At 45.1% G+C, this 27,511-nt stretch overlaps 3 protein-coding genes across 3 annotated transcripts; 2 read left to right on the top strand and 1 right to left on the bottom strand.

Moving 5' to 3' along the window:
* Positions 1–691: 691 nt before the first annotated feature.
* On the top strand, positions 692–3,562 carry dtwd1 (DTW motif tRNA-uridine aminocarboxypropyltransferase 1). Its single transcript, XM_086144212.1, has 5 exons — positions 692–828; positions 1,473–1,787; positions 2,063–2,200; positions 2,840–3,104; positions 3,200–3,562. Exons 2-5 carry the CDS (start codon positions 1,530–1,532, stop codon positions 3,427–3,429), a joined length of 891 nt encoding a protein of 296 aa, XP_086000338.1. The 5' UTR covers positions 692–828; positions 1,473–1,529; the 3' UTR covers positions 3,430–3,562.
* Positions 3,563–3,652: 90 nt separating this feature from the next.
* nnt2 (nicotinamide nucleotide transhydrogenase 2) lies at positions 3,653–21,700 on the bottom strand. Its single transcript, XM_086144211.1, has 22 exons — positions 21,566–21,700; positions 20,807–20,954; positions 19,791–20,020; positions 19,502–19,701; positions 19,320–19,407; positions 18,635–18,723; positions 18,077–18,264; positions 17,254–17,387; positions 16,977–17,168; positions 16,286–16,439; positions 16,005–16,166; positions 15,791–15,901; positions 14,444–14,589; positions 14,171–14,366; positions 13,088–13,321; positions 11,071–11,231; positions 9,954–10,133; positions 7,064–7,223; positions 5,096–5,177; positions 4,549–4,667; positions 4,070–4,185; positions 3,653–3,992 (listed from the first exon to the last, which is right to left on the bottom strand). Exons 2-22 carry the CDS (start codon positions 20,934–20,936, stop codon positions 3,846–3,848), a joined length of 3,219 nt encoding a protein of 1,072 aa, XP_086000337.1. The 5' UTR covers positions 20,937–20,954; positions 21,566–21,700; the 3' UTR covers positions 3,653–3,845.
* Positions 21,701–22,400: 700 nt separating this feature from the next.
* afg2b (AAA ATPase AFG2B) lies at positions 22,401–27,459 on the top strand. The gene is made up of 11 exons (XM_086144206.1): positions 22,401–22,541; positions 22,640–23,253; positions 23,343–23,528; positions 24,015–24,299; positions 24,387–24,572; positions 24,690–24,848; positions 24,925–25,134; positions 25,212–25,436; positions 26,630–26,764; positions 27,071–27,196; positions 27,276–27,459. The coding sequence occupies exons 2-11, from the start codon at positions 22,663–22,665 to the stop codon at positions 27,411–27,413; spliced, it is 2,241 nt and encodes a 746-aa protein (XP_086000332.1). The 5' UTR covers positions 22,401–22,541; positions 22,640–22,662; the 3' UTR covers positions 27,414–27,459.
* Positions 27,460–27,511: the final 52 nt, after the last annotated feature.

Below are 27,511 nucleotides of genomic sequence, written 5' to 3'. Positions count from 1 at the left end.
TACACTTGTTTTTATCTTGAAATCATCATTGGGGTTTTCACGAACTTCACTGAAGGAATTTCACCCAAAACACTTTTGTAATTTGTTCACTGACTTATTTGAAGCACAGCAACCCAGAAAATTCCATCATTATGTATCGTCAATACTGCTGAGTAATTCATTGGAATTATTACTCTGTTTCATTTTCTCACCAAAAATTGTATTCAGTTATATACAAGAATTATCATCTTTCTTTGCTTATTAATTGTCTATTTTTTTAGTTTATGATAGATAGATAGATAGATAGATAGATAGATAGATAGATAGATAGATAGATAGATAGATAGATTTTATTTTGTTCGTCGAAAAGTACAATAGTTGAAAACAGTAGTGACAGCCCCTCCACACACACACGCACACGCACAGACACACTTACCTGATTTTGAAGTTAACCCATGCGTGTATTGAAAACACGTGGGTCACGGATTTACCATAACTCCGTATCAATTATATGCTGGACAAGAATACGTGCAGTCCAATTATAGCGTTTTCTTTAAAGTTGATTTAAAGTTAATTTTAATTAAATTTAAATTTAATTTAATTTAATTTTCAAAAAAAACTCGTCGCGTTTGTTTTCTTTTTGCGAAGCGCTGAGGTATTTTGTCCCTTGTCGGCCACCGTAGACACGTTTTTGTTTTTACTTCCTGTATGTGCGATGATGCCACGGAGGAGCCGCCGTGCAGCGCTTACCTCGCCGGTCCAAGTGTTTTTGTCGTGACTCTGCTGTTCTTGCTTGGACAGAAAAAGCCTTTTTCCAGCCGTGCAAGTGAAGTCGGAAGGCTGTGAAACGTATGTCAGTGAAATCAGCCATACGTGCTAGCGTTAGCTAGTGATACGATGTGGCTATAGCTAGCTATAGCATATAGACGCGCTGTCATTCAAATGTATGCGATCGAGAATTACTTTTATAAGTGTTTTTAATGAATTTATCTGCTAATCCGTGTCATCTTCTGTGTATCTAAAACTAACTTTAGTTATTTCAGCTGATTAAGTGTACCTTATATTATTCTAAAAACTGTCCAACCATCAGATCCTAGTAAGTTTTTTTAAACAAACTCTTTTTTCCTGAATAAGCAGAAAATAGGACCAGATTTAACCATTTGCTTTTGCAAATGTTTAGAACAAACATGTACATCAGAAATTAGTATTACAATTAATCTATAAAGATGCAGTCAAAAAATCCCTCAGGTATAATCTAGCACAGGCCTAGATTTTAATCTGCTTCAATGATTTTCAGATTCATGATCTGGAAAAGATGGAAGTTAGCAGCATGTTTCAAGGTTTCCCCTCCACTAATACTACATAAATAGTATCCCTCCTGGAAACAGAACACTCGCTTGCTAATTGAATCGGATCGAATTTAAATTTAAATAAATGTTGGATTACTTTTGTCTCCTAACATTTGCATCACTTGTTTTGTCATCTTTCTTCAGCTATGAACGGCGAGTCCAAACGCTCCAGTATTAATCTGTCAACATTTAAAAGCGAGCATGAGCAGCCTGGATCGAGACCAGTGTCTCCATTCGAGTTGCCGTGACAAAACAACAGTCTCCAGCGATTCATCAGACGCTTATGAGCCTGCCAAGCAGCCTCTCCAAGGCCTGAAATTGGCATCGCACACAGTGCTGGAGGAAGCTCAGCAGAGGGGCAGGTTGAAGTGCACTAAATGTGGAGGATCAAGGATGTTCTTCTGCTACACATGCTGTTCATTAGTGGGTGTCAGCCTGCAAGAAATCCCCTTAATCAAGGTCAGTAAGAGGGTAGGATTCAGTTGATTGTTCCTCCTAGGCCTTCAGCAAAAGGCTCGCTATAATAGTTATAATGTGTTGGAAAATGTTAATTCGCGTCTTCTATCCGAAGTGAGCGGAATACATTCCCAACTGTCAGGCCTCCCTTGGTAGCCATGGCCCAGATGAGCGAGCATCTTCAGACACTCGGGTCTTTCTCTTACACATTGTTTGAGTAAAAGTTGTATCAGCTGTGGCGCGATGGAGCCGCGCTTATGTCCGCGTTCTGTCTGTAGCTTCCCCTCAAAATAGATATCATCAAGCATCCCAATGAGACGGATGGCAAGAGCACTGCGATTCACGCCAAGATCTTGGCGCCCGGCGACGTCACAATCTACACCTACCCCTGCATACCTGAGTTTGACAAAGACAAGGTTTGGTGTTCATCATTTCAAAAATCAAAATATTTATCAAATGTATCTTATGACCATCGTCTTCCAATTGTTCCCTTTTTTAAATTCCCGAACTTTGAACTTGGCTGTTCCATTATTTGCCGCGTCGCAAATTGTGTGTATTAACTGGTTAACATAACTATTCTTATGTCACATATTCATTCGATGATCCTCCGAGGTCCTATTGTTGGAAAAGCACACGTCATGACTTCTGTCCTGTCTGTATTCCGGCCGGACTTGGTCCATGTGCAAGTTCGTAATTTAAGAAATATGTCACTGGTTTTTCGATCTAGAGCGGTAATCTGGCTGCTTTGTGCCGCTTGGCAAACTTAGAATTTGTCGCACTCGGAAAAGAGGAACATATGAGATCAAATCATTCAACACCCACAACCCAACAGTAGTCATTAAAATGTGAACGAGTTGAAAACAGCAGGAAATAGAAAAAATAAAATTGCGGGCTAGTTGTTTTGCTTTCTTTCTGGCTGCACTGCGAGACACCAAAACAAAATGTACCCTTCGCAGAAAACTGCCCACAGATGCCATTGTTCATTTCTTTGTAGCGTTTTTATCTGGGGAAAAAAAAAAAGGTTATTTAACCGGACATGTGTTTGCGCGGCCCAGGTGGTGCTGGTGTTCCCCGGTCCGGGGGCCGTCTCTGTACGAGACATGTTGCAGCGTTTGCACGACAGGACCGACAGCAGCTCGGGCGACCCGACGGACGAGCCCTGCTCCAAGAGGCCGAGGACCGGGAGAGATGAATCCGGGCCTCCCAGCGCCGGGGAAGCGGAGGGTCCGGTGTCAAGGGTGCTTCCCCTCCAGAGGGTGGTCTTCATTGACAGCACGTGGAACCAGACCAACAAGATCAGCACAGACGAGAGACTGCAAGGTAACCATTTACAGGCCGGAGCCGTGCAGCCTTTGAAGAGACGTGACTCAAAACAGCGTTTAACCTGCCATCGCCGTGTGCGTTCGCTCCCGCAGACTTGCTCCAGGTGGAGCTGAAGATGAGGAAAACGTGTTTTTGGCGCCGGCAGAAGGGCAAACCGGACACTTACTTGGCCACCATCGAGGCTATTTACTATTTCCTCAAGGACTTCCACGAGCACTGCCTCGCTCAGGAATACCAGGGAGAATACGACAACCTTCTCTTCTTCTACTCCTACCTGCACCTCGTCGTCAGCAGAGCAAAGACGTCAGCTGGGAAATGTTAAATAGAGAGAAAAGTCTGCAGGCAGAGACGTTTATCAACTGCAGTGAATTGAGTAGAACCATTTTTTTTTTTAATGATATAATTTTAGGTTTCTGATGATGATGTTTTAACACCCACACAGTCTCGCCGGTGCGTACGGTATGTAAACAAGTAAACACAGGAGACTTACAGAACTGAATGATCCGGAAGGCGTTGTGCATTTCCAGTCAAGACAGTGCTCCGTGTGCGACCAAGATACACTTAAGTTTTATTTACAAACCAGTTACAATGTCAATTTGGCTTTGAGAAAATATTTTGCCATCTTCAACATTAAATAATCAGCCACATTTGTCTTTGAGGAAGAAAAAAAAAATATACCACTGAAAAAGGGCGATGTCGAAAAATCACCAGTCTGTTTCCGAGCTCGACAGGCGGCGGCTAGTAATAGACCTCCCTGATCTTAGCTTGGAGGCTGTCGCAGGTCTTCTTGGCGTCTCCCAGCAACATGGACGTGTTGGGCTTGTAGAAAATCGGGTTGTCCACGGCTGCGTAGCCAACGCCCAACGTGCGCTTCATCACGATAACCTGGAGCAGATTTGAGAAAGTTCCGCACCCGTCCGTACAAACCCAGAGAAACATTTCAATTCAGAAGTCAAACCCACCTGTTTGGACTTCCACACCTCCAGGACAGGCATTCCGGCGATGATAGAATTGGGATCCTCCTGGGCGGCCGAGTTCACCGTGTCGTTGGCACCGATGACCAGCGTCAGGTCCGTCTCTGCGCACGGACATTTTAATAATCGAGCGCCAATTAATCACCGGCGAAGTCCACCGCATTCATCCAGGCACCACACTTATCCCCCCCCCCCCCCCCCCCAACATAAACAGAACCATGTGTCTCAGAGTGCTAGCCTGGTTGCTAAGTAAACAAGACTGTTGCCCTGATAACTTGGAACGGTTGTACGTTGCAGGACATGAGGAGGCTGCTCCAAGAGGATAAGAATGGGGGGGGGGGGGGGGGTTGATTATTAAAACATTAATATAATAATAGCAAACACTTCCCTGCCAAAGTGCAAACCAGTGTAGGTGAAGATAATCCAACATCACTTTGGATTAACTGGAAAGAGAAGGGGTGGGTTACCAGGGAAGTCATCATTGATCTCATCCATCTCCAGGACCACATCATAAGGTACGCCGGCTTCAGCCAAGAGGACGTTCAGCTGTCCTGGCATGCGTCCGGCCACTGGATGGATACCAAACCTGACAGGAGACGATTGCAAAGAAACATCACCGCTCGTCGGCCACCGTGTCCCCGCGAACGGTCTGACACAAAAAAAAAAAAAAACAAAAAGGCGACCGAACCCTTAGAATTGTTTTTCGGGGGGCGGTGGAGGAAGCAGTCATCCGAGTTGACGTGCTGGGTGGAGACCCCGAGCGTTCGGCAACGAGACGCAGCTGTGTCGGAAGAAGGATTCGACGGATGCACGCAGACCAAATTTAGACACGCAGAACAACAACAACGCTGTCCCGGGCTCAGTCCCGGCTTGTTTATAAGCAGGTTGAGAAAACGCAAGGCCGGGTTGGTACGGAAAGGAAGAAAAAAAATAAAAATACTGCTAACTCTGCGACGCGAGATCGTCTGCAGAAGCAAATCGGCAAGCTACCCAGGCCGAGCTGGGAAAACCCACCTGACAGTCTTGCCTTGCTCCTTCAGCATCTTCACCATGTCCGCAATGGGGTACTGAGCTTTAGCGGCACACAAACCCCAACCTAGGACACAAGTACAGAAACACTTCATTGTTTTTATAAAAGTTTTATCTCTAAACTTCATGAGTCCATCAGAGGGACGGCGAACGGAAGATTTTTTCGGAGATAAAGTCAGGAGGGGAGGGTGAATATATTGGAGGAAGAAGGATGCTGAGGTCGGAGGTGCCAGACAAGAAGCCTGGAGGAAGAGCAAAAGATTTCTGGAGGTGGTGAAAGAGGACGTGGAGTGAGTCGGCGTGACAGAGGAGAGGGTCAGACGGAGGAGGTGGATTGATCGATCGAGCAGACGTGAGGAAAATAAGCTCTCGAAACTTCGAAAAATCAATAACGTCCCACACTCTGGATGTATTCTACACCCCCCTCCCCCCTCCATCCTTTCAACGAAAGCAAAAACAATCCGTGTCCCGGTCGTTCCTCCTTTTATCCTCCCTCGTCCGCAAGTCTGCTCTTTATATTAAACCGCGGCGCATCGGTGTCGGACGAAGAAAAAGAAAAAAAAAAAGTGTGGTGTTGATTTGAGTCCTCTGCGTGCAAAGAGCTCCTTTATCCTTCGTGTCTGCGTAACCCCCGTGTAACCCTGGCGGCCGCGCACCTAGACGAGTTCAGCGGTACCCCAAGCGGAGTTTCCCGAAGCCAGCCACCCGTATCCCGTGTTTTCCAATTCCCCAGACGGCCGGAGCCTTCTGTTTCCTGGCTGCCATGCATTTGTTGTTGACAGCGAGTCTGGACTCAATAGCTCTAATGACTTTTCACTGTTTCTTTAATCAACCCAACATGTCGAGCCACGCAGCTGTCCTTGCGTTGGTTTCGAGCCATTTAAAACGAATCCGAGTGGTTCCTCTCGCCCCCCCCCGGCCCCTGCGGCTACTCAGTTGTCGGGCCGTTTTGCCATTTTTGTTTGGAGTTTGGGGAAAAAAAAAAAGAAAATTGAAACGGAGGCGGGGGTAGGGTGGAGGGGGTCACGCTCCCTCTTTCCTCCGCAAACCCGTACCGGCTGGATGCGCGGCGTGGCGACACGAGACGGGGCGGCAGCGGGTCGTCCGTGGAAGAACTGCTCCTCCCTGTGGCGGCCCACGTGATTCATTAGCCGGAAAAAAAGTAATAAATAAAAAAAATAAAAAAACTCCACTGTTCTTATTTGTCAGGTGAATTTGACGTTATCGATCCAGACGAGTCTTAACAACCGCGACCGAGCGTCTGCGTTGGGAAAAATGAAAAATACGATATCACGGCTGCTGCTCGTCAGCCCGACTCCACCAGCGCTGTCCTGGAAGGTAATATTTCGAGATAGCAGCATTTTGAATTTTTCACGGTCGTCAACACGTGTCAGGTCGGTTGACGGAAAGTCAAAATGATGCAAAAAACTGACCCGCCAATCAATAAGAACGACTTGATTCCGAACGGCAATTAATCTATAACGTGCACACTGTGCGCTTAGGATGAAGAAGGGTGTCCGCGCCATCGAAATGAACAATTTCGGAACGTACAATCATTTTATTCCCCATAGACGACGGTACTTGGTTTAGATACGCTAATAAAAATACGTCAGATATCATTTCTAGTGTTGTTTTGATTCAGGGGGATCAAAAATATTCCATTATTCTTCAATGCTTTGGCACGAAGACAGGTCTTTGAAACAGGATGCTTTGGAGAGAGAATGCATTCCTTTAAAAAAGATTAAAAGAAAATAAACACATAAAATTCAATCAAAAAAAAAAAAAAAATGCTGCAAAACTAGAAAAGTTGAGACAGTGAAATGAGGGGGGACTTTTTTTTTTTTTTTTTTTTTTTTTTAAATATAACAAACACTGCACCAGTTAAAAATTAAATCTTGATTTGTCAAAGTGTGATTTTTCAACCCAGCGTCCGGGAGCAGGGACGTGCAGTACCTGGCGTGATGATGATGTTGCTGGCCTCTTTGATGATATCGATGGTCTGGTCCACGTTGACTTCGGTGTGAGTGCCGACGATCTCCATGGGCTTCCCGCCTGCGGTGGAGGTGGTGCCGTAGCCGCCCAGGATCACGTTGGGCAAGGAGCGGTTCATCGCCTTAGGAGGAGGATAAGGAGTCACAATGTACGGCGGCACCATAATGCAATTAACTTCTCGTTCATACGAGACATACAACCAATCATTCTCACATTACGTTGACTCATTTTGGTCACATATGGCATAATTTGATGATGTCAAGGGGGCCCGACCAGTAAAATTGTAGCATGATTACTTAGAAACGCAAGGTCCAAATATTTTCCTTTGTTTTCGTTCTTCAGGCACTTTGAATCATCTGATGCAGCTCGCCATTGCTTTTGAAGAGAATCGAGTATGTAATAAAAAATATTATGATTTATTATTGTAATTTATTTTAGTTTGTTCATTTCTAAAATTTAAATTTTGAATATTATGGCAATCTTTTAACATCTAAATAAAACGTGTTGAAATATTTTTGTCGCTCTTAATAAAGAACTATGTGCGCCAGGAAAAGGATGATATTTTAAGTTTGTCTTTTTTTTCATGAATACCAGAAGGACTCAAATAGACACAGAGAATTTTCTTAAAAGTAACCTTCAACCAAATGTCTTTTTTTTCGGAGATTTTTTTTTTCCATGCAAAAATCCGCAGTGCATTTGGATACAAAAGCGTAAAGGCAAAAAAAAAAAAGATAAATAATGTTATATGCAGAGTTATTTCATTTTGAATTTCAAAAGGGTTGTGTGGTTCCTGGTGTTTTCTTTATTGCGGGGAAACGTGCCCAAAATGCTCTTTTAGAGGTAAAGGTTGTTTTTCGCATAAAGGAGAACAGGTAAATTGTAAAAATCTTAAATGTAATGAACTGTTCCTTTAAAAATAAAAAAAATAAAAATTTGATGAGCAACCAGAGAATTTTTAAGAAAAGTGCAACACTATTCCCAGTTTCAGGAAAATTTCTAAAAATAAGATAAAATGCTATTTACAGACCCGGAAGCCGCATTCCTGCCATCCACTGTAAGTTTTGAGTCACATAGTGTAGTGCCATGTTGCTAACACTGACTAAAACAGTGCGCCCCTAGCAGACAATATAGGAACTACATTTTTAATAAAAAAAAAAAAAAGTTCATGATTTTTATGTATTTTTTCAAATTGGACTGGACTGGAGTGGACCCCCTGGCGTGACGGTATCGGCCCGTGGGCCGTACGTTTGACACCCCTGATCCACGCCATTTAGTCCCAGTCCACAAAGAAAATCTCTCTTGGTACAAAATTGTAGTTTGTTTTGTTTCCATCAGACCTTCCGGATTTTATTTTGAAAGACAACTGTTTCCACCTTCGCCTTGCTGCTGCACTTACTATTGTGATTGCGTAATATAAAGTGTATTTATATAAAATACTGATATTAAATAACGACAAAAGTTTGATTATTTAAATCCCGCGCCACCCACAGTAAAAAATACACCAGGAACCACCCTTTTGAAATTTAAAATTAATTAACACTGCATGTAACTTTTTTCTTTTTGCCATTATGCTATGGATAAACAAAATGTGTTGGTTTTTTTTTGTTTTTGTTTTTTTTTTTTAAATTGATGAACAGCTGCAAAGAAAACAAAATTACATTTCTGCATGCGACAAAACATTTTGAACTCCAAGCAAAATACTCATTGTCAACTTCTTGTATTTATGAAAACAAAAAAATATATATATATTGTCCTCTCTCTGTGTACTGCCATCCTTTTACTGGCGTGTTCAGAAAGAACAATAATATTTTAACACGTTTTATTTAGATATTACAAGATCGCCATCATCTTCAAATTACAATGACATTTTAAAAAAGGAACAAACGACAAATAAATACATTTTATTTAAATAAACCAGCAGCACTGTGTGGAGAAGCGCCTTAAACTTTATTTTCCTGAAATAATTTATTTAATGATGAAGCCACAATCAACATCCCTAATCATGTAATCAGTTGATTGTGTGCATTAATAAATGACACAAAAAAAATTAATCACTTTCGCTTCACAGACGTTTTTTTTTTTTTAATGTCGGGGTGTTAAATTAAATTTCACCGAGGGCCACAAAAGGCCACATGTAACGGTTGCAGTATAAATGTAACGTTTAATATATATGTAAATACTCCTTAATGTTAAATAATTCTGTATTTATTACTCTTTCAAATCCAAAATTTTATGCAATATAAAAACAAAAAATGTACTAGTTTCTCTGTTACAAAGCTAGCTTTCGCTGCTGCAGTGTTATTGGATGCGGTTTTCGTAATTCTTGGGAAAAAAAATGATTATCTGAAAGGCTAATTTTGGCCTATTCGGCTCCCTGTTTGGTGTCAAAATGCCACCGAGATTGTACTCTTAAACAACAGACACTACCTCAAAACACAAAGACAGACCGGTTTTTCCTCCTTGAAGCACAAACATGTATTCGCCTTCCCGTCTTTCTTGAAACAGCCTTCTATCTGCATCAACTTTTAGTGATCATTCTCAATCCACTTGTTGGGGAAAAAAAAAAAAAAAATGCATTGATGTAAATATACTGCGATCGAATGGCGGGATGCCGTCACTTCACAGGTAACATGACGGTCGGCATGAATTGCAGGAGATGTAGTTTATGGCCAATGCGCGCTTTTCACTTGTTTGTTTTAAAAGAATCAAACCTTTTAAAACGTTCTTTCAGGCCTCAAAAAATGACACAGTGGGCCACATTTTGCCCGTAGACCTTGAGTTTGACACTTGTTCTCTGCTTCCATGAATAAAAACATGAATTTAATGATCAAACTGATCTAAATCAACTCACCACACACATGATGTAGGAGAGGATGGCGCCGGAGGAGCCGATCAAGGCCCCGACGATGGTCATGAGATTGTTGTCGAGCAGGAAGCCCTCGGCGCAGAGCGCCCACCCGGAGTAGCTGTTCAGCACGGTGATGACCACCGGCATGTCGGCGCCCCCGATGGCCGCCGTCAGCGTTACACCCTGAAAATGAAACCACATGAGCTGATGGAGATATCGGTTAAACCTCACGGACAGCGGTACGTCACGAGATAATAAGGTGCGATTAGCATCGGTCCAAGCAGCTGACAAAAAAGACAAAATAATTGACCGGGGTCAACCAGAGCAGTTTTGCCCGCTTTCACCCAATTGGTCCAAAAAGTATTTATTCAACGCAAATAAAGTGTTTTTCTTACATCTATCTATGTGTGCACCATGCAGTGACAGGCAGAACAATTTAATGTTGCTACAGTGCAAAATAGAGCTATTTCACAACATACCTGCGTGAGCTGGGCTTTTTATTACATGACTGTAATAAAGACATTTATTGCTCACACTAATATAAATCAGATCATGTCTATTTATTTTAATTTTTTTTCTAAATCCTGTCCATACTCCGAACCAGTAGCTCTCGTTGCAAAACTTCACTGTGCTTGCACAATGAGAATTAAAAATCTTGATTCTGCTATTTGCGTGTGATTTTTCATATGAAAAATACGTGCCGTGGCTAAAAAAAAAAAAAAACACTGAACCAGAAAACTGAAGTATGAATTATCATAAAGTGATTTTCAAATTCCCTGGAAAATAACGAGAAAAAAAAAAATAATGAAGATAAATGTAACAGTTTTATTGGTTCTTAAGCTGAAATAACTTGTATTTTAATATTGAAAGACTTCCTTTGAGGAGTACTTTTGTGAGCCCCCCCCCCCCCGACCTTAAAGTTACACTGAAGATTATGAAGATTTTTTTAATATATTTCACCCTCCAAGTCTAAACACTGGGTTCGCTATTAATTTCAGGAATGATATATAATTCGACTAAAATGGAGGTTTATGTTATGACTCATCGTTTTGAGTATCAAATAAACCAGTCGACGTGTTTTCTGGCGCCGGTCGCCGATCTTCGTTCTTCTCGTACTCACCATCACAGTGGAGAGGCCGGACACTCCCAGCAGGCAACCCATGCCGGTGCCGTAGCTGCTGCTGAGCATGAACGGCACCATGCCGCCCATGGACGCCGCCATCAAACCGGCGTTCATGAGGTGGCGTCCGGGCAGCAGCAGCGGAGCGGAGTTCAGGATGCCTAGAAAATAAAAAAAAAACATTTTAGTCATTGCGCAAAGGGAAGGAGGGAGAAACGGCACGCTTTCTCCTTGGTTGCATCCACAAAACTAACCCAGATCACATTGGCAGAGCCGCTTCTCCATCGGTCACACACACACACACACACACACATGCACACCGTCCAGGCCTTGGATTTAGCAGAGGATCTTCGGCTTTCCCCAGACGAGAGACGCAATCAGTGACAGACGACGCGCTCGCTGTGTTTATCGTCGAGGTCGTGACCGAATGGAGAGCGAGTGAAATTCGCCACATGCACGACAATCATCATTCACTTATTCTGTTTAAGAACAGGAAATCTGTGTGCGGGTACATTTGATCCACCGAGCGACAGGGCTGGGAAATATCTTCGTAGATCATTTTACTGATGAACCGTCATTTCCGGACTATAAGCCGCTACTTTCCCCCCCCCCCCCGCGCCTTTTGAACACTGTGGCTTAAACAATGATGCGGCTAATTGATGTTTTTTTTTTTTTTGGGCTAACAAGCTTGATGCAGCCAAACACCTCGGACCAATAAAATTAGCGTAAAATTCTGAGGCTGTTCAATTCCGACACCAAAGAAAACAAGATTAATGGTTTTAGTGCGCAGGAGGAAGACCAAGATAGCGATCCGCTGGAGGAGGACAAAGCAGGGATAGAAAAATAGATAGATTGATGGACTTTTCCTTGTCTTATTTATTATTAATCTTCTTCATCAGGTGCTTTTAGTAAAAAAAAAAGCATTTCAAGTATGTATTGAATGAAAAGTTAAAAAAAAAAGTTTCTGTGCAAATATCTCATGTTACGGACACCTGCGGCTTATATTCAGGTGCGCTCAATAGTCCAGAAATCACAGTTGGGGTTTTTTTTCTCCCCTACATATTGTGACATTGTCCTGGATCAACAGCCCATTTCTCTTATTGCAGCTCCTATAACTTTTTCCAGGAAATAGGATGTTTATTTGGGAGAGGGACCTCGGACCCGTTTAAGCTCCCGCTTCGAGGCTTTTTAGAGATCTGCAGGGACTTACGTGACGTAGGCGATCAGTTATTGGTGTGGACTGCGGAGCGCCACCATTTTTAAAAACTACCGTGATCGCTAGTCGTCTGTTTTCTTGGGGAAAAAAAGAAAATGTACCGATGATGTCCCAGTTCTTCCGGCGTGCTACGCTACAGAGGGGTGTCCGGATCTCAAGGAACATCAATATTTTCTCTGAAATCAATGTAACGGCGGAGGTTTTCACACGGCGAAGCAGCGCAGCGATTCTATCAAAACACTTCAGCCCATCTGAAAGTCCTTGCTTGCTATTCCCGCCATGCAGAAAACTTGGACGCCACGGTAGCTTCGCCTTCCATATCGTCTTTCTCGCTTGTTTTTGAACGCTGCACTCCTGGTGCACGTCGCAAACCCTGGTCTGGTCCAAGGCCGCTATTTTCCCAAATCGGCACAAAATAACCTTTCAAGTGAACTAAAACCGAGAAAATAATAAAACTACAGAACTAAAGATTGATGTTGTAATTATTTGTGTCGAAATCAAAGACATTGGAATCTAACTTTATTCATCACGATGAAGATAACTGATTTACTGGCTGCCTGATCATTCACACCCCACTGAGTATTGTGAAATATTGATTGACAAGAATAAGAGGGTATCTGAATAATCGGGATATCGATTTATCCCAAAGCACCGCAAGAATCTCATAAAAGCTTGTTTTGTTTGCTTTTCAAGGTTGATGAATGAACAGGGAGATGCAATGTGGAAAAAAAAAAAATGTAAAAATTGTGAGTTGTTCCGCAACGGGAGGCGGGGGAAGAGATCTCCAAAGCAAAATTGTACCTTGCAGCTTCCCGTAGGCCACCAGGGATCCGCTGAAGGTGACCCCTCCGATGTAGGTGCCCAGATACGCCACCGTCTTGAGCACGCCGGCGGCCGGGTGCGTGTCCAGGTGCGGGTGCTCGATCATGAACTCTGCGATGCAGGTGAAGACGGCGGCCAGGCCCACCAGGCTGTGGAAAGCCGCCACCAGCTGCGGCAGGTCGGAGATTTCGATGCGCTTGGCGATGGTTAAACCTGGGAGAGGGTGAAAAGTGTTTTGGTAGATCTCGGAACCGTTACCGTGGCAAAAGCTCCCGAGCAGGTTGGCTGAACGCAGAAAACAAACATTTACACAATGAGGTGATGAAGCTCAGACACCTGCTTTCAGTTAGTCGACTCTAGAAAAAAAAAAAAAAAGGGGGTCTCAACTTCGGAGCCAATCAAAAGCAGTTAGGTGTTTTACATTTATTTATCTATTTATTCTTAAATCAGGGTTACTTATGCGTGCACACAACCTCGAACATTTATAATCCTTTTTTTTTTTTTTGAATTTCCATCAATATGCATGGACCTCAGAGGCGATGACAAGTCCCACAGTTCTTGGAGTGCACGCCGAATGAGGGATGTGCTAGTCGGCGGTCCGAGGACTAGCGTTCAAAAAAAACAAATGGTAATGGTGGTGGTAATGGAGTGTTGCTTACAAAAATATAATCAATTTAAAAAAGAATAATAAATAAATAAATATACAAAAAAAAAAAATGAAAGAATGTCTGGGAAAGAAACAAAAAACAACTCCATATTAGCCAAAAATTATTTGACAGATTGTTAATTTAGACATTTTCATCTTCACATTTTTCCTCAACCATCTGTCTGATGATGTAATTAAATATTGATGACAATAAAATCTGGAATAAAAGCAGTAATCTTGAATTTTGTAACCTATAGGAAGAGATAAATTTGTTATTTTCCCACATGGATTCTGGTCTTTTTATGTAAAGTGGGCTGAATTCAACGTCTGAGCTTCACTTACTTTTTAGAGAAGATGCAGGGGAAACCGTACACACTGCAAAAAATGAAGCAAATCGGCGCTTGTACTCCACGTACCCAGCGTTCCTCCGGTCGCCATGGCCAGCGACATCTGTGACAGGAGCTCCGGCGACGGCTTGAGGGCGCCGAGGGTGGCGGCGATGCCTCCCGCCACCCCCATCATGCCCAGGGCGTTCCCCAGACGGCTGGTACCCTGGGCGGAGAGGCCCGCCAGGGCGCCCACGCAGCACAGACCCGACCCCAGGTACATCATCTGAGGCGGACGGTGAACAACCGCGGTCAGCGACGAAAAACGATTGGACGGAGCATCTCAAAGGGGGCGGCGGTCACCTGCTCGATACTGTATCCCGCCGCCATGGACGCCCCGTATCCGCCCACGAACGCCGCCCCCGGCAGGAGGTACAGGTAGTTGTGCTCCGGAGGGTCGGTGGGTCGCTTGAACATGTCCAGCATCCTCTGGGTGATCAGGAAGCCACCTGACAGCGAAAAAAAAAAAAAAAAATCTCTCTATGACATGTGAATGAGAAGGGGAGTTGTCGCGTGTTTCTATATGACCTGTTTAATCAGGGGTGGGCCATTATTTTGGCCGGCGGGACACATTTCATATTGAATTTTTATGCACGAGCTAACCAGGTATCATGTAAATTGAAAACTGTGGAAATTGGACTTTCAAAATTTGAATTTTTTGGCATTTTATTTCAACTTTAAAATCATTAATGATCATATAAATGTACTGACATTATTTTGAATGTGATCATCCATACGAAATTTAAAAAAAAAAAAAAAAAGGGAAAAATATGGAGTTTCTAAATTTATAATTGATTGAAAATACTTGTTAAGATATTCAAAGAAAATTGTTTGGCGGGCCGGATAAAAAAGCAAAACGGGCCGGATGTGGCTCGCGGGCCATAAAATGCCCATGTCTGTGTTAAATAAAGGGTTGAACTGTTGCATATCTCTATATGATGTGAATTAGAGGGTGAATTGTTGTGTGTCTCTATATGACCTGTGAATGGTTGCATCTCTTTATATGACCCGTGAATGCGTGAGTGAATGGTTGCATGTCTCTATATGACCCGTGAATGAGAGGGTGAATGATTGTTGCGTGTCTTCACATTTAAATGGTTGCATCTCTCTAGGACCTGCATGCGAGGGTGAATTCCTGCATGTTTCTATATAACCCGTGAATGAGAGGGTGAATGGTTGCATAACTCTATATGCTGTGGGAATGAGTGAGTGAATGGTTGCGTGTCACTATGGGGCCTGTGACCCACTAGATAATATGTGAACAGATACATCTTTCAATGTGACCTGTGCAATAAGTAAGTGAATAGTTGTTACTATGAGGTGTGAATGACAAGATGAATGGATGAATTTTTCTATATGACATGTGAATGACAGGGTGAACTGTTGCACGTCTCTATATAACCTGTGCAATAAAAGGGTGAATGGTTGCATCACATTATATGACCAGTGAATGAGAGGGTGAATTATTGCATGTCTCTATATGACTGGTTAAATAAGAGGTTGAATATCTCTATATAAACATGAGAATGGTTGCATCTCTCTGTATGACCAGTGAATGAGAGGGTGAATGGTTGTCACTATGACCAGGTGAACGGATCCTCCCTCCCTCCCTCCCTCCCATGTGGTAACGGCCGTGTCGATGTGTCAGACCTGCAATGTTGATGGAGGAAACGAATGCCGCGGCTAGAGCGAGCGTCTCGGGGAGGGTCGAAGGGGTGAGACCCCCACCCATCAGAACCAGGCCTCCTACTGCCGTCAAGCCTGAGCACAAACACACACACACACACATGCGCACGAATCGCAGTCAAGGAAAGTCGAGATTTTAACACGGGGAGGGAAACATTCAATGCGCTCCAAATCCAACCTGAGATGGCGTTGGTGACGGACATCAGAGGGGAGTGCAGGGCGGGGGTCACGCCCCACACCGTGTGGTAACCCACGATCCCTGCCAGGCCGAAGGTCGTCACCATCTGGGTGAAGGCGGCGTTCGGGGAGATGATGCCCAGGGCCAGACAGGTGGACAGACCTGGCGGGGAAGCAAGAAGATCCCAATAAAATTTTGCTTTCAACTTCATCCTGCAACCCCCCCCCAGCTCCTCCTTGCAAAGATTCATTTAAATTTGTCGTTAAATCGTCGCCTCTGACCTGCGGTGTAGACGCCGGCGGAAGTCATTGTGCGGTTGAACGGGGAAACGGAGGCGGCCTTCTCCGCCTCCAGCTCGGCGACCGTTCTCTGCTTGGCCGGCGGCGGCGGGGGGGCCGTCTTGGGAAGCGGGGCCGGGAAAATGTTCTGGCCTTCCTGGACATTTTAAAAAAAAAAAAAAAAAAAAAAAAAAAAAGAGAGAGAGCGTGGCGGACGGGATTACAGAAGACATCCGCGGGATTTCGCGTGAGAGAGACGCATGAAATAAAAGGGGGTCTGGCACTATGTGGGACTCGGAATATAAAAATACAAGATTATACTGAACAAACAGCAATCACGAGCCGGTTACCATTGGTTTTGAAAGATAAATGTCCTTTTTGGGGGGGGCGGGGGATAATACTTAGTCGAACAAGAGGGAAAGCTGATATGGAATGTTGAGGTTGCATTCTTGTCTCGCCACAAACAATGTGTTAAAGCCAAAATTCCTGCAAAATTATATTTTGAACTGTTTGCAACATTCCTGCAGAGTTCCAGTGCAAGCGATTCCCAGCTGGGAGTAGGTTTTTTTTTTCCCCCTCGTGTGTGTTGTGTGTGTGTTTTTCGGCTTCTTTCCGCGCTTTGCGTGACAGAATCTGGCCGACCGAGGGGCGGATGGCGTCTGCCGGCTCGAACGAAAAAAAAAAAAAAACCCACCTTCATCACGAGGGTCCCCCGGATGACATGGTCGATGGTTCCGTAGTCGAAATCCTCCTTGGGCTCGTAGTGGAAGTGCTCCTTGTCGGGGCTGATGGCTTTCAACAGCTTCAGGATGTTGTTTGAATACAAAGTGCTGGCCTGGGTGGCCAAGCGGCTGGGCAGGTCGGTGTAGCCGATGTGGGTCACGTTCTTGATTTTAAATGAAATTTTAATGAAAAAAAAAGTGAAAAAGCGTAAAGATGTAGTAGATACCGACTGAAGAAGAAACACGCACCTTGTGAACGTGCAGCTCCCCGGGCCTGGTGGTCTCGATGTTGCCCCCGGCCTCCGCGGCCAGATCCACCACCACCGAGCCGTCTTTCATCGACTCTACAAACTCCTTCTTGATGAGAACGGGAGCACGCTTTCCTGCAGGCGGGACGGAAGAGATATACGTTAATGGGAAATTGTTTAGCAGCAAGGACAAGACATTGACAAGCTAGCTGAAAATATAAGTAAAAAATAAATAAACTATATAATCCATTAAAAAAAAAAAAAAGTCTCATTATTTACCAATATTCAAGAATAAATTATGAGCAAAGTGACGATGTGAAGCTGTGCTATAACTGATGAAAGAGTTATTCTATAGCCCTCTAATTCACATCATATTTTATACAATCGCTCAAGAGCTTCTCATTGGAGACCCTAAAGTGAAGGTGAATGAATCCTCCTGCAGAACTAACTGGCTAGATGATGATTGGATGAACGCATATTCACGGCATATTCTTGTTGAAATCTGGCAACTGGAATTGGATTTCCTCACTTGAACACAATTCACGCCTCATCCAAGAGGCTTTTTCAGTTTGACAAGACGGTTTGGAGAAATATTCAAATATTGAGCAAATCGGGCTCTTTGGGCGAAGTGATAATGCACGTTCGCCCGGCGATATCGGCGAGCCGCGCCCTTCGGCAGGAGGCGCCAGCCGGGTTTATCATGTGATCAGGCCTCATCGAAGCAGCTGAGACTCTTCGGGGGGCCAAAGGGTGAGAGCGCAGACGGAAGAACGTTCTCCGTTTAATTTCCAGCCCGAGTGGGAGACGGCGGTGAGCCGACGGACCCGGAATGAGGGCGGTGCTGATGAGGATGTCGACTTCTTTGCACTGCCTGGCGAACAGGGCCATCTCCGCCTCGATGAATTCCTTGGACATCTCCTTGGCGTAACCTCCGACCCCCTCCCCGGACTCCTTGACGTCCACCTCCAGCGGCTCAGCGCCGAACGACTTAAACTGCTCCAGAGCCGCTGGCCTGATAGGTAGGGGAGAAAAATATATATATATATAAAAAGAAAAAAAAAAAACACACACACACGTGTGTGTATATATACATACATATATAAATATATATACACATACACACATATACATATATATTTACATACATACATAAATTCATTATTTATTTATTTATTCATTTATTTTTAATTTACTTCATTTTTTTAAATTATTATATTGTAGCTTGGGCCCAGCTCGCCAAAATATATACGCACACGCACGCACACACACACAAAACAAATCTGTTTAGACCAGGGTTACACACACACATAAACAAACAAACAAATAAAAGCATCAACATCCTCTTCACCAAACACACACACACACACACCTTCCTGGCCTACCTGGTATCAAAACCCCGGACGATGGCTCCCATGGACTTGGCGGTCCCTGCTGCTGCCAGACCGGCAACCCCGCCGCCGATAACCAGGACCTGCAATGACAGAGGCAAACACGCTATTTCCAAAACACAAATACTCTCATCTAAATTTAAAATAATAATAATAAAAAAAGGTTTGATAAAGACTAGATAAGACACACATTTACAGCAATTAACTGATCAGCTGTGTATGTATGTAAAAAATACACACACATATGTATATACAGAGATGCACATGTATATGAAAAACACCCTATATATATATATATATATATATATATATATATTTTTTTTTTTTTTTAATTACAATTTTTTTTTTATTTATCTATTTTATCATTATTATTTTCTAGTTTTATTATTTTCATCCTACGGTTATGACAAATTTCCGGCTTGACCGTGAATAGTTATGTACACAGACACACAAAAACAGGATTTGAAATATTGATACATATTTATGATAAGGGATATTTTGAAGCCTGTTTATGTGCGATGGGATACATCCTGTGTGTGCATAGTGAATTGTCAAAGCAATCCTTATTTACATACTCACACTACTCCACGAAGTAATGATTATTCTGATCATTTTTCACTCTTTTTAAAAAGGGGTCATTTAATTTGGTCAAAGTCACACAAAGTAAAAAGTTTGCTACCTTTGCAGGGGGCACTTTCCCTGCAGCCGTGATCTGCCCGGTAAAGAACCTGCCAAAGTGGTTGGCGGCCAGAACCACAGCTTTGTACCTGCAAGAGAAATATTGAGGGGAAGAAAAAAAAAAAAGAAGATCTAGCAGCTGAAACCAGCCGCACGAGAATGTGCACGCCGTGGCATCCCTACCCGGCGATGTTGGCCATGGAGCTGAGGGCGTCGTAGCCCTGCGCGATGGTGACCCGGGGCACCTGGTCCATGGCCAGCACGTTGCTCGCTTTCTCGGACAGCTTCTGCATCAGCTCGGGGTTCTGAGCGGGGTAGATGAAACTCACCAGCGTGGATTTGTTCTTCAGGAGATCTGCTTCGCTTAAAGTCGGGGCTCGAACCTGCAAAATAAAAAGAAAAAAAACAAATTTACAGCGGGAGTCCTTTCACGCGACGCGACAGATAAAAATAACAAAAAGTCTACAAAAACCTTGAGGACCAGATCCGAACCCAGCGCTCCTTTCACGTCGGTGATGGTTGCGCCGGCATCTTTGTACTCCTGATCCGAGAACTTGGACTCGAACCCGGCTCCGCTCTCCACCTGCACCTGGAAGCCCTGTTTGACCAACGCCTGCACGCCGGCGGGGGTCAGCGCCACGCGCCGCTCATTCTGCAAGGTTTCCTTCGGAACGCCGACCACCAGGTCTTTGTAAGGCACGCCTGAAACGCGACACACAGGTCGACCTCTGACCGGGTGCTCTTTAAAAACAGCTTATTCACAGAGATCTGGGAAAGCGCTGCAAACGTTATGCAAAGGCAAAATGGCATATTTGATAAAGATTTTTTTTTTTACTTTGTAACTTTATGCAGCAGCGTAGGGAAGCACGAGTAAACTGGAAGAAGTGTCAAGTTAACGTGGCACTCCATACAAGGCGTGCTGACCTCGCCGCCATGGAGACATACGGAGCAGGTGATTGGCTGCACGCCAGGACACACACACACACACACACACACACACACACAGAAGCAGAGAGGCCTGCACTCCCTCACAGACTTTAAAAAGACTCCGTAAAACCAGGAGGATTGTAACAAATCTTCTCCCAGTGAGAGCGCGTTCGCCCGGATTCAGCGCCCGCACCACAAAACAACCATCCGGGGGACGGAGGGGGGAAAACCTGCCACACCCCGCCGCTCGACTTTTCACACGGTCACCTTTGCATGACCTCTCGTTTGTTCGGAAAATGTAAGCGGCGTCCGCAGCGCCCGCGGCGCCCACGGCACAGCTAGCGGCTTGAAACAACCTTTCCCTATTTTGGGAGCATTGCAAACAAGCCGGCGCAAATAGCTCACAATCTGTGGTGTTTTCCACTCTTTTTTGGGCCAGAATACGAGTGTCCTTGAATGAACTCCACAGATCCACACACACACAAACACACACAGACGCACACAGTTGTCCTCTGTAACAATACTTTAAGGTTAAACCTGGCTGAGCTGTACATTTCTTACCTCTTGAGGGTGTTTGGTCCAATAACACGGGGAAAGTTCTGAAATTCCTTCTTCCAGGTATCTTGCGGCTGACCCCTCGCTGGGATAAAAACAGAGAGGAGCTGGAGACGCAGCGCAGGAGGGTCGCCATGGCCGCTGAAAAAGGCGACTGAGGGTGAAGGGGGGGGGCAACAAAAACAAGAGGTAGGTGACACGTCAGATGTTACTCCTGTGAGACGAATCACTTTTTTTGCGTCATAATCCGTCGGGCAGAGACCCCCGGATGATCGCTCGGGCTGTCTGCTTTCCCCCCCCGCCTGGGCCTACACACAGCAGAGTGACATTTCAGCTCTGCAGGACATGGTGTACACACACACACACACCGTGCACGGGGTAGATTACACAGCTCGGGGTTGTTCGCGAGATCTGGGATAGTGACGGCAGAGTGGGACACAGTGCCAAGTGTGGCCTACTTGTTGTGGCCGGGACACAGAAAAATGGTGTGTGTGACTTGGCGCGGGGGTAGTTTAGGTCTCACACACACACACACACACACACACACACACACACACACACACATACACACACAAACAAACTCTTTTTTTTTGCTCAAATAGTACTCTCAAAAACTTGCTTGTGTTGATATTGAGTGCAGAGGGGTCACTGAAAATGTCTCTGATTCCATTCATTCATGAACATGAGAATCAATCTAGCACATTTTGACTGTCAATCATAAATAATAGAAAGATCTGCAGATTGCTCAATCATGATCGGACTTGCCTTTCTTGGAAAGACCAGGGTGCGAGTTCAACTCCGACCCCCCTCCCCCAACAGCAGCAGAAACAGCAGCAGGGTGACCGCCTGGGAAAACCGTCCCTGCTCAAAAGGGAGACAGAACGACCTTCCAGAGTTGGGATATCACTGCTGCACCATTTATGTATAAATAGCAGACCACGTGACTGCACTCATGACCACTGTGGGAGCAGATAAACACCTTGCAGACTTTTCTGAAAATGCACACTTCTGGATTATATATTGTAAGGACGTTGAAACTTTTAATTTCTGTGACAAAAAAAAATAATAATAATGTAAGTTTCAACGGCAGGCTCGGTTTTACGTGCACACTCACGCACATACGACGGAAAATAAATCGTCGCGAAACATGAATCTGACTGCGTTTTCTTTTTTGCCCACTAGGTGGCGCTAAAGAGAAATGAAAGAAAATTGTTGGCCGACCATAAAGCAACCCTTCGTTTGATTTTCAACATAACCTACAGATGTGCATGTCACCAAAGCGTGTCACCAAAATATATCCCGCACGTAAATTTTTTTTTTTTCAGTTGTATAAAAGTAAATAAAAATCTTATCAAATGACAAGATTGAAGCACTGGTGGGTGTTTCTTGGGTGATTTTATGTGGAATTAAATAATCGGAAACCATTTAAACTGCTTTCATTACAATTCAGTATGTTTCTAGTTCCTTGACTGTATATATTTTGTGTGTATATATTGACACGTTATCTTTTAAATATTATCTTTTAAATCGCGTGTATTTGAGGCGGAACGTACTAACGCAGGGAAAGGTTTTGGTTGGCCAGCCAGATTTTCAGCCACATGGAGTTTGTAAACATTAGCTGCATGGTGGCTTCAGCCACTGTTCATTTTAGATGTATTTATTGACATACTTCATGATGTATCGCTATTTATTACCATGAAGAAATGTTGCATTTTTTGGTTGAGACTTTTTTTTAGCGCTGGTGAGTATGATGTGTGTGACTAGTAGCATAGGAAGGGTAATCGTGTAGCTAACGCGGTACAAACTTCACATTGTAGTCCTTGTCTTCTCTGGTTGTAGTTTCCCTGGAGTTGTGACAGATCATGTCTTTGAGGCTGCTGGAGGTGGATCGAGCAGACCGAGGCTCTCAAAGATGTAGGCTGGGTCCGGGGTTGATGTCAGCTATGGGGATTAGCCTGGGTTCCCCGCTCCTTGTGTCTCTCCCCGGGGGGAGCTGCCTGTGCACCGCCTGGCCCAGGTCGGACCTGGCGGAGGGCTTCATCCAGGTGGACCTGAAGGTCACCTCTCCGGGCCTGATCTCTAACCCACCGGCACGTCTCACCGTGGACCCGCACCGGATCGAACCCGTCCCCTGCCCCCAGCTGAAATGCATCAAGATCACCGTGGTCGTCAGGAGTGTTGACTTCAAGAGAAACACACCTTCTCGATTCATCCACGAGTTGGTGAAAGACATGCTGAGATTCCTTTACGTGCACAGAGATCAAGTGGTGAATCTCGACGACTTCGACTCGGAGATAAGATATGTTGTCATCCAAGGCGTGCATCCAGAAACCGCCACAGCTGGATTTGTGACCGCAAAGACCAGTATGGAGATAGTCAACGTGAAGACGGTCAAACACTTCTGCAGCCAGCTGCAGGACCAGGACTGCCTCCCCCTGGGGGGCCTGGAGGAGGTCCGGATAATCACCTTTTAAGTGAAAAAATGAAAAATTGCTGCCGTCACTATCCGTATTGTGGACCGCTCTCTCGAATCCGTGTTTAGGTGAGCGCCTCCCTGAGAGAGATGCTGCAGCTTCCACTGCTCTACCCGGAGACCCTGAGTTCCCTGGGTGTGTCGTGTCCCAGAGGCGTGCTCCTGGTGGGGCCCCCGGGCGTGGGGAAGACCCAGCTGGTCCGGACGGTGGTCGGGGAGGTCGGAGCGAGCCTGGTGGCGGTCCGAGGGCCCGAGGTACAGTGATGTTTTATCGCCGAGAGTTCAAAAATAAATGTTTTAACGTAAGGAAAATCCCTTATATGTCAGAGAAGATGATATTCCGTGTTTATCATCAAACTCAAATCAACACACCTGTTTTCTACCACTTTTCTATTTAATTTTTCCTACGTGTTTTCTGATGCACCCAGATTTAACCCCCCCCCCCCATCCCCCACAGGATTAATAAAGTCATCTATCGATCCATCATCTTCTATAAGCTGCCCAGCCTCCATGATGAGATGAGATGAGAACAACTTTATTTACCTCGAAGGAAATTGTTGTGCCAGAGTCTCAAGCAAAAACATAACAGTAATAGATAATAGTAGGAAGGAGGGAGAATAAGAAATACAATGAAATATAATGATGATGATGTGTTTGGTAACCAATAGCGCTCCAATCACAGGGGAGAAAATAATCATCTAAACTGAAAAGGGCATTAATGCATGATAACTCTTCTTCCAGGTTGTGAGGTCACGACCCGGGGAGAGCGAGGAGATGCTGCGCGCCGTCTTCCTCCGGGCTCGGGCGGCAGCGGAGGAGGGCCCGTGCGTCCTGTTCTTAGACGAGCTGGACGCCCTGGTGCCCAGGAGGACGGGCTCGTCGGCCCCGGAGAACCGCCTGGTCGCCCAGCTCCTCACGCTGATGGACGGGATTGAGCGGTCCGACGGCTTCCTGGTCATCGGCGCCACCAACAGGCCGGACAGCCTGGACCCGGCTCTGCGCAGGCCAGGGAGGTTTGACAGAGAGGTAGAGATGAGGAAATGTGCGTATTACTGAAATGTTAGTTCCTGCTAAAAACACATGTTTGCCTGGTTTTGAATGTTAAACCATCAGGTTATCATCGGGGCGCCCACCCTGCAGCAGCGTCACGCCATCCTGGCGGTTCTCTGCGAGAGGATGCCGGTGAGTCGCGGCGTGGACCTGGCGGAGCTGGCGAGCAGGACCGCCGGCTACGTCGGGGCGGACCTCAGCGCCCTCTGCAGGGAGGCCGCCATGAACGCCGCGCGGGAGGAAGCAAAGGTGAGTAACCCCGTTGAACCAAAATGGCGGCGGTGGAAGATGAGCCATGTGGTCGCATCCTCTCATCTCTCTAATAAATATCTTTGAATAAACAAAACTTGTCTTGTTCGGGTTCAGGGCTCCGGCAGGCAAGCGGTGGGCGAGGAGCACTTCCTGGAGGCCCTTAAGCTGGTGAGACCTTCATGCCTCCGAGGCAGCCTGGGAAGGAGGGATCTCGCTCCGGTGGATTGGGAGCAGATCGGGGGCCTGGATGGGGTCAAGCTCAAGCTAAGACAGGTAGAATCGAAGCAAGAGGTTAAAGATTATCTCCGGTCGCAGGGGGTGATACTGACGTTTTCTCTGAACCCCGCAGAGCATCGAGTGGCCGATGATGCACCCGGAGGCTTTCGTCCGCCTCGGCCTCCGCCGGCCCCGTGGCGTTCTGCTCTACGGGCCTCCCGGATGCGCGAAGACCACGCTGGTCAGGGCGGCGGCCTCCTCCTCGCGGTGCGCCTTCCTGTCAGCCGGCTGCGCCGACCTCTATTCCCCGTACGTCGGGGACTCGGAAGCCGCTTTAGCGCAGGTACTTTGTTTTCAGTGTTGGACATTTCTCCAAAAAAACGGCTGCTTCTCAACTGCATCCCCTCTCTGCGCTCTCAGCTGTTCCGCCAGGCACGGTCCTGCGCGCCGTGCATCCTTTTCCTCGACGAGATCGACTCCCTGGTGGGCTCGCGTTCCAGCGGCCCGACGTACGGCGTGCAGACCCGGCTCCTGTCGGTGCTCCTGAACGAGATGGACGGGGTCGGCCTGAGGACGCTGGAGAGGAGGGGGACGGAGAAGATGCTCCAAGGAGACGGAGCTGAGGAGGGTCACGCACAGCAGCAGGTCAGATTTAAAAAAAAAAAAAAAAACTCCTACCTTGACTTACGAGTTCAATCCTTCCATGTCCGAGCTCCTGCCTCAATTTGTTCGTATATCAAATTAAATTTTCCCATTAACATGAATTTAAACGCGATTAATCTGTTTCAGAAAAAAAGTACTTTATAAATAACAAATCTAAAAAATAATAATCCATATTAAAAGACATAAATTGGTTTTATTAAGTGTGTTCACCTTGAAGATCGGATGAAGATGCCGGCGGTGGCAGAGGAGGTTGGAAAAGTTTTTCATTTGGTGCGATATCACTTAACTTCCTCGCCACGCACTTCATGCTACAATGTGTCGCTAAATCTTATTTCACACTTTGAAACACTTTATGGCTAAACTTCATTCGGAAGTTTCGGAAAAATCTTAGTATTAGCAGCACAATCCTAACCATGTTCTATTACGCCTTCATTGATTCCTTCCTTCATTCCTTCACCAGTAAAATCATGACCTAGAAGTAACACTAAGTCCAAATTTTTCCTTTGTTTTAGTGTAAAGGAGGTAAACAGGTAAATGATAAAAATCTTTATATGTAGTGAACTGTTCCACTAAAAAAAATACATAACGAATTAATATTGAAAATGAATATTCAAAAAGAATTGATGAAATTACACCCTAAAAATATTGTTGAGTTAAAAGAGAAAATCTTGTCACTGTGGGAACGTTTGCCACTAGAATTTATTAGAAAATTGATTGTTAGCATGTATAAGAGGAGGTATAATATTAAAAGGCTAACGTTGGCTATTCTGGTTATAAAATCAATCTTTTTACATTTTTTTGCTATTGTTTTTGTGTTTTTTATAGAAATAAGAATAGAAAAGATCATTTTAAAAATGTCCCTAGACCTTTTTTCATCAAAAAATCATTTTCTTTTCAAATTTTGAAGCAAAAAAACATTGCAAGATTACTTTTTCAGGTTTCACTGCCCATTCTTTTTTTAAACCCACCTTATAAAACCCCCAGATGCATGTGAGAAAAAAACGCACGGGATGCACCAACACAAAGATTTGATTTCAGGCAGCGGGCCACAAAATATTGTTCCGAGGGCCGCAATTGGCCCGCGGGATGCGAGTCTGAGACCCCTGCTATATAATAAATGCTAATATATCTCCCCCGGAGATGAATAACATTTTTTCTGCTTCCGATCGTGACAGTTGGACTACCAGGAAGTGTGCAATAAAGAAGTGATGGTTGTCGCCGCGACAAACCGGCCCGACTGTCTGGACAGCGCCCTGCTGCGGCCGGGCCGCCTGGACCACATCATCTACGTCCCGCCGCCCGACCAGCAGGTAAACGCCAGGATGTGAATCACACACAAGGGCAGATTCTGTAGAGAGTAAAAAATAAAAAGTCAAAAATACAGGCTTAGAAATGAGCATCGCCGACCCTCTTCGGGCCTTAAGACACTTTATAGCCTTGACTTGTTAATTAGACACTTTATAGTTTTATTTGTATTTTTTACTCACCTCCTTTTTTTTATGCTGTTTATACAATTTCCTACTATTATTTATTATTGTTATGTTTTACTTGAAATAAAGTTGTCCTTATTCTTATTCTTAAATAAAAAATAACGTACGCTCTTGTGTCCCGCCCAGGCCCGTCTCGCCATCCTGAAAGTGTGCACGCGGTCCATGCCCACGAGCGCCGATGTGTGTTTGGAGGAGCTGGCGGCAAGAACCGATCTCTACTCTGGAGCCGACCTGGAAAACCTGTGCAAAGAGGTAACTCGCGTCGTCCGTCCGTCCCCCCCCCCTGTTGAAGCGGGCGCGTATCTAAAGATGGTGATTTTGTGTGTCGCAGGCGGCCCTGCTGGCGCTGCACGAGGAAAACATGGAGGCCACCGAGGTCAAACACACGCACTTCCTGCGGTCCCTTTGCAAAAGCGGCCCCTCGCTGACGGTCCAGCAAATCCAGAACTACCAAGCGCCTCTCTCGTGACATCTCAGAAGGATCACTTTGAAATAAAACTTTAAAAAAAAAAAAAGAGCTTCGGTTGTTTCCGCGTGTTTTTTTTTCCCCCGTTTTCCTGCCATTGT

The sequence above is a fragment of the Fistularia commersonii genome, chromosome 3 (genome assembly GCF_037954325.1).
Source record: "Fistularia commersonii isolate RoL2024-O1a breed Wild chromosome 3, RoL_Fcom_v1.0, whole genome shotgun sequence".
Classification (NCBI taxonomy): Eukaryota; Metazoa; Chordata; class Actinopteri; order Syngnathiformes; family Fistulariidae; genus Fistularia; species Fistularia commersonii.
Note: the sequence above shows the minus strand (reverse complement) of the source record. Positions and strands in the feature narration are given on the sequence as shown.

Coding starts and splice junctions, on each gene's coding strand:
- dtwd1 (XM_086144212.1), top strand. CDS start 1,530: ATGAGCAGCCTGGATCGAGACCAGTGTCTCCATTCGAGTTGCCGTGAC. Junction 2,201..2,839: donor CTGAGTTTGACAAAGACAAG/GTTTGGTGTTCA, acceptor TGCGCGGCCCAG/GTGGTGCTGGTGTTCCCCGG. Junction 3,105..3,199: donor CACAGACGAGAGACTGCAAG/GTAACCATTTAC, acceptor TCGCTCCCGCAG/ACTTGCTCCAGGTGGAGCTG.
- nnt2 (XM_086144211.1), bottom strand. CDS start 20,936: ATGGCGACCCTCCTGCGCTGCGTCTCCAGCTCCTCTCTGTTTTTATCC. Junction 16,167..16,285: donor CGCCGGCGTCTACACCGCAG/GTCAGAGGCGAC, acceptor CTTCCCCGCCAG/GTCTGTCCACCTGTCTGGCC. Junction 4,668..5,095: donor GAGCAAGGCAAGACTGTCAG/GTGGGTTTTCCC, acceptor GTCTCCTGTCAG/GTTTGGTATCCATCCAGTGG.
- afg2b (XM_086144206.1), top strand. CDS start 22,663: ATGTCTTTGAGGCTGCTGGAGGTGGATCGAGCAGACCGAGGCTCTCAA. Junction 25,135..25,211: donor CGGAAGCCGCTTTAGCGCAG/GTACTTTGTTTT, acceptor CTGCGCTCTCAG/CTGTTCCGCCAGGCACGGTC. Junction 27,197..27,275: donor TGGAAAACCTGTGCAAAGAG/GTAACTCGCGTC, acceptor TGTGTGTCGCAG/GCGGCCCTGCTGGCGCTGCA.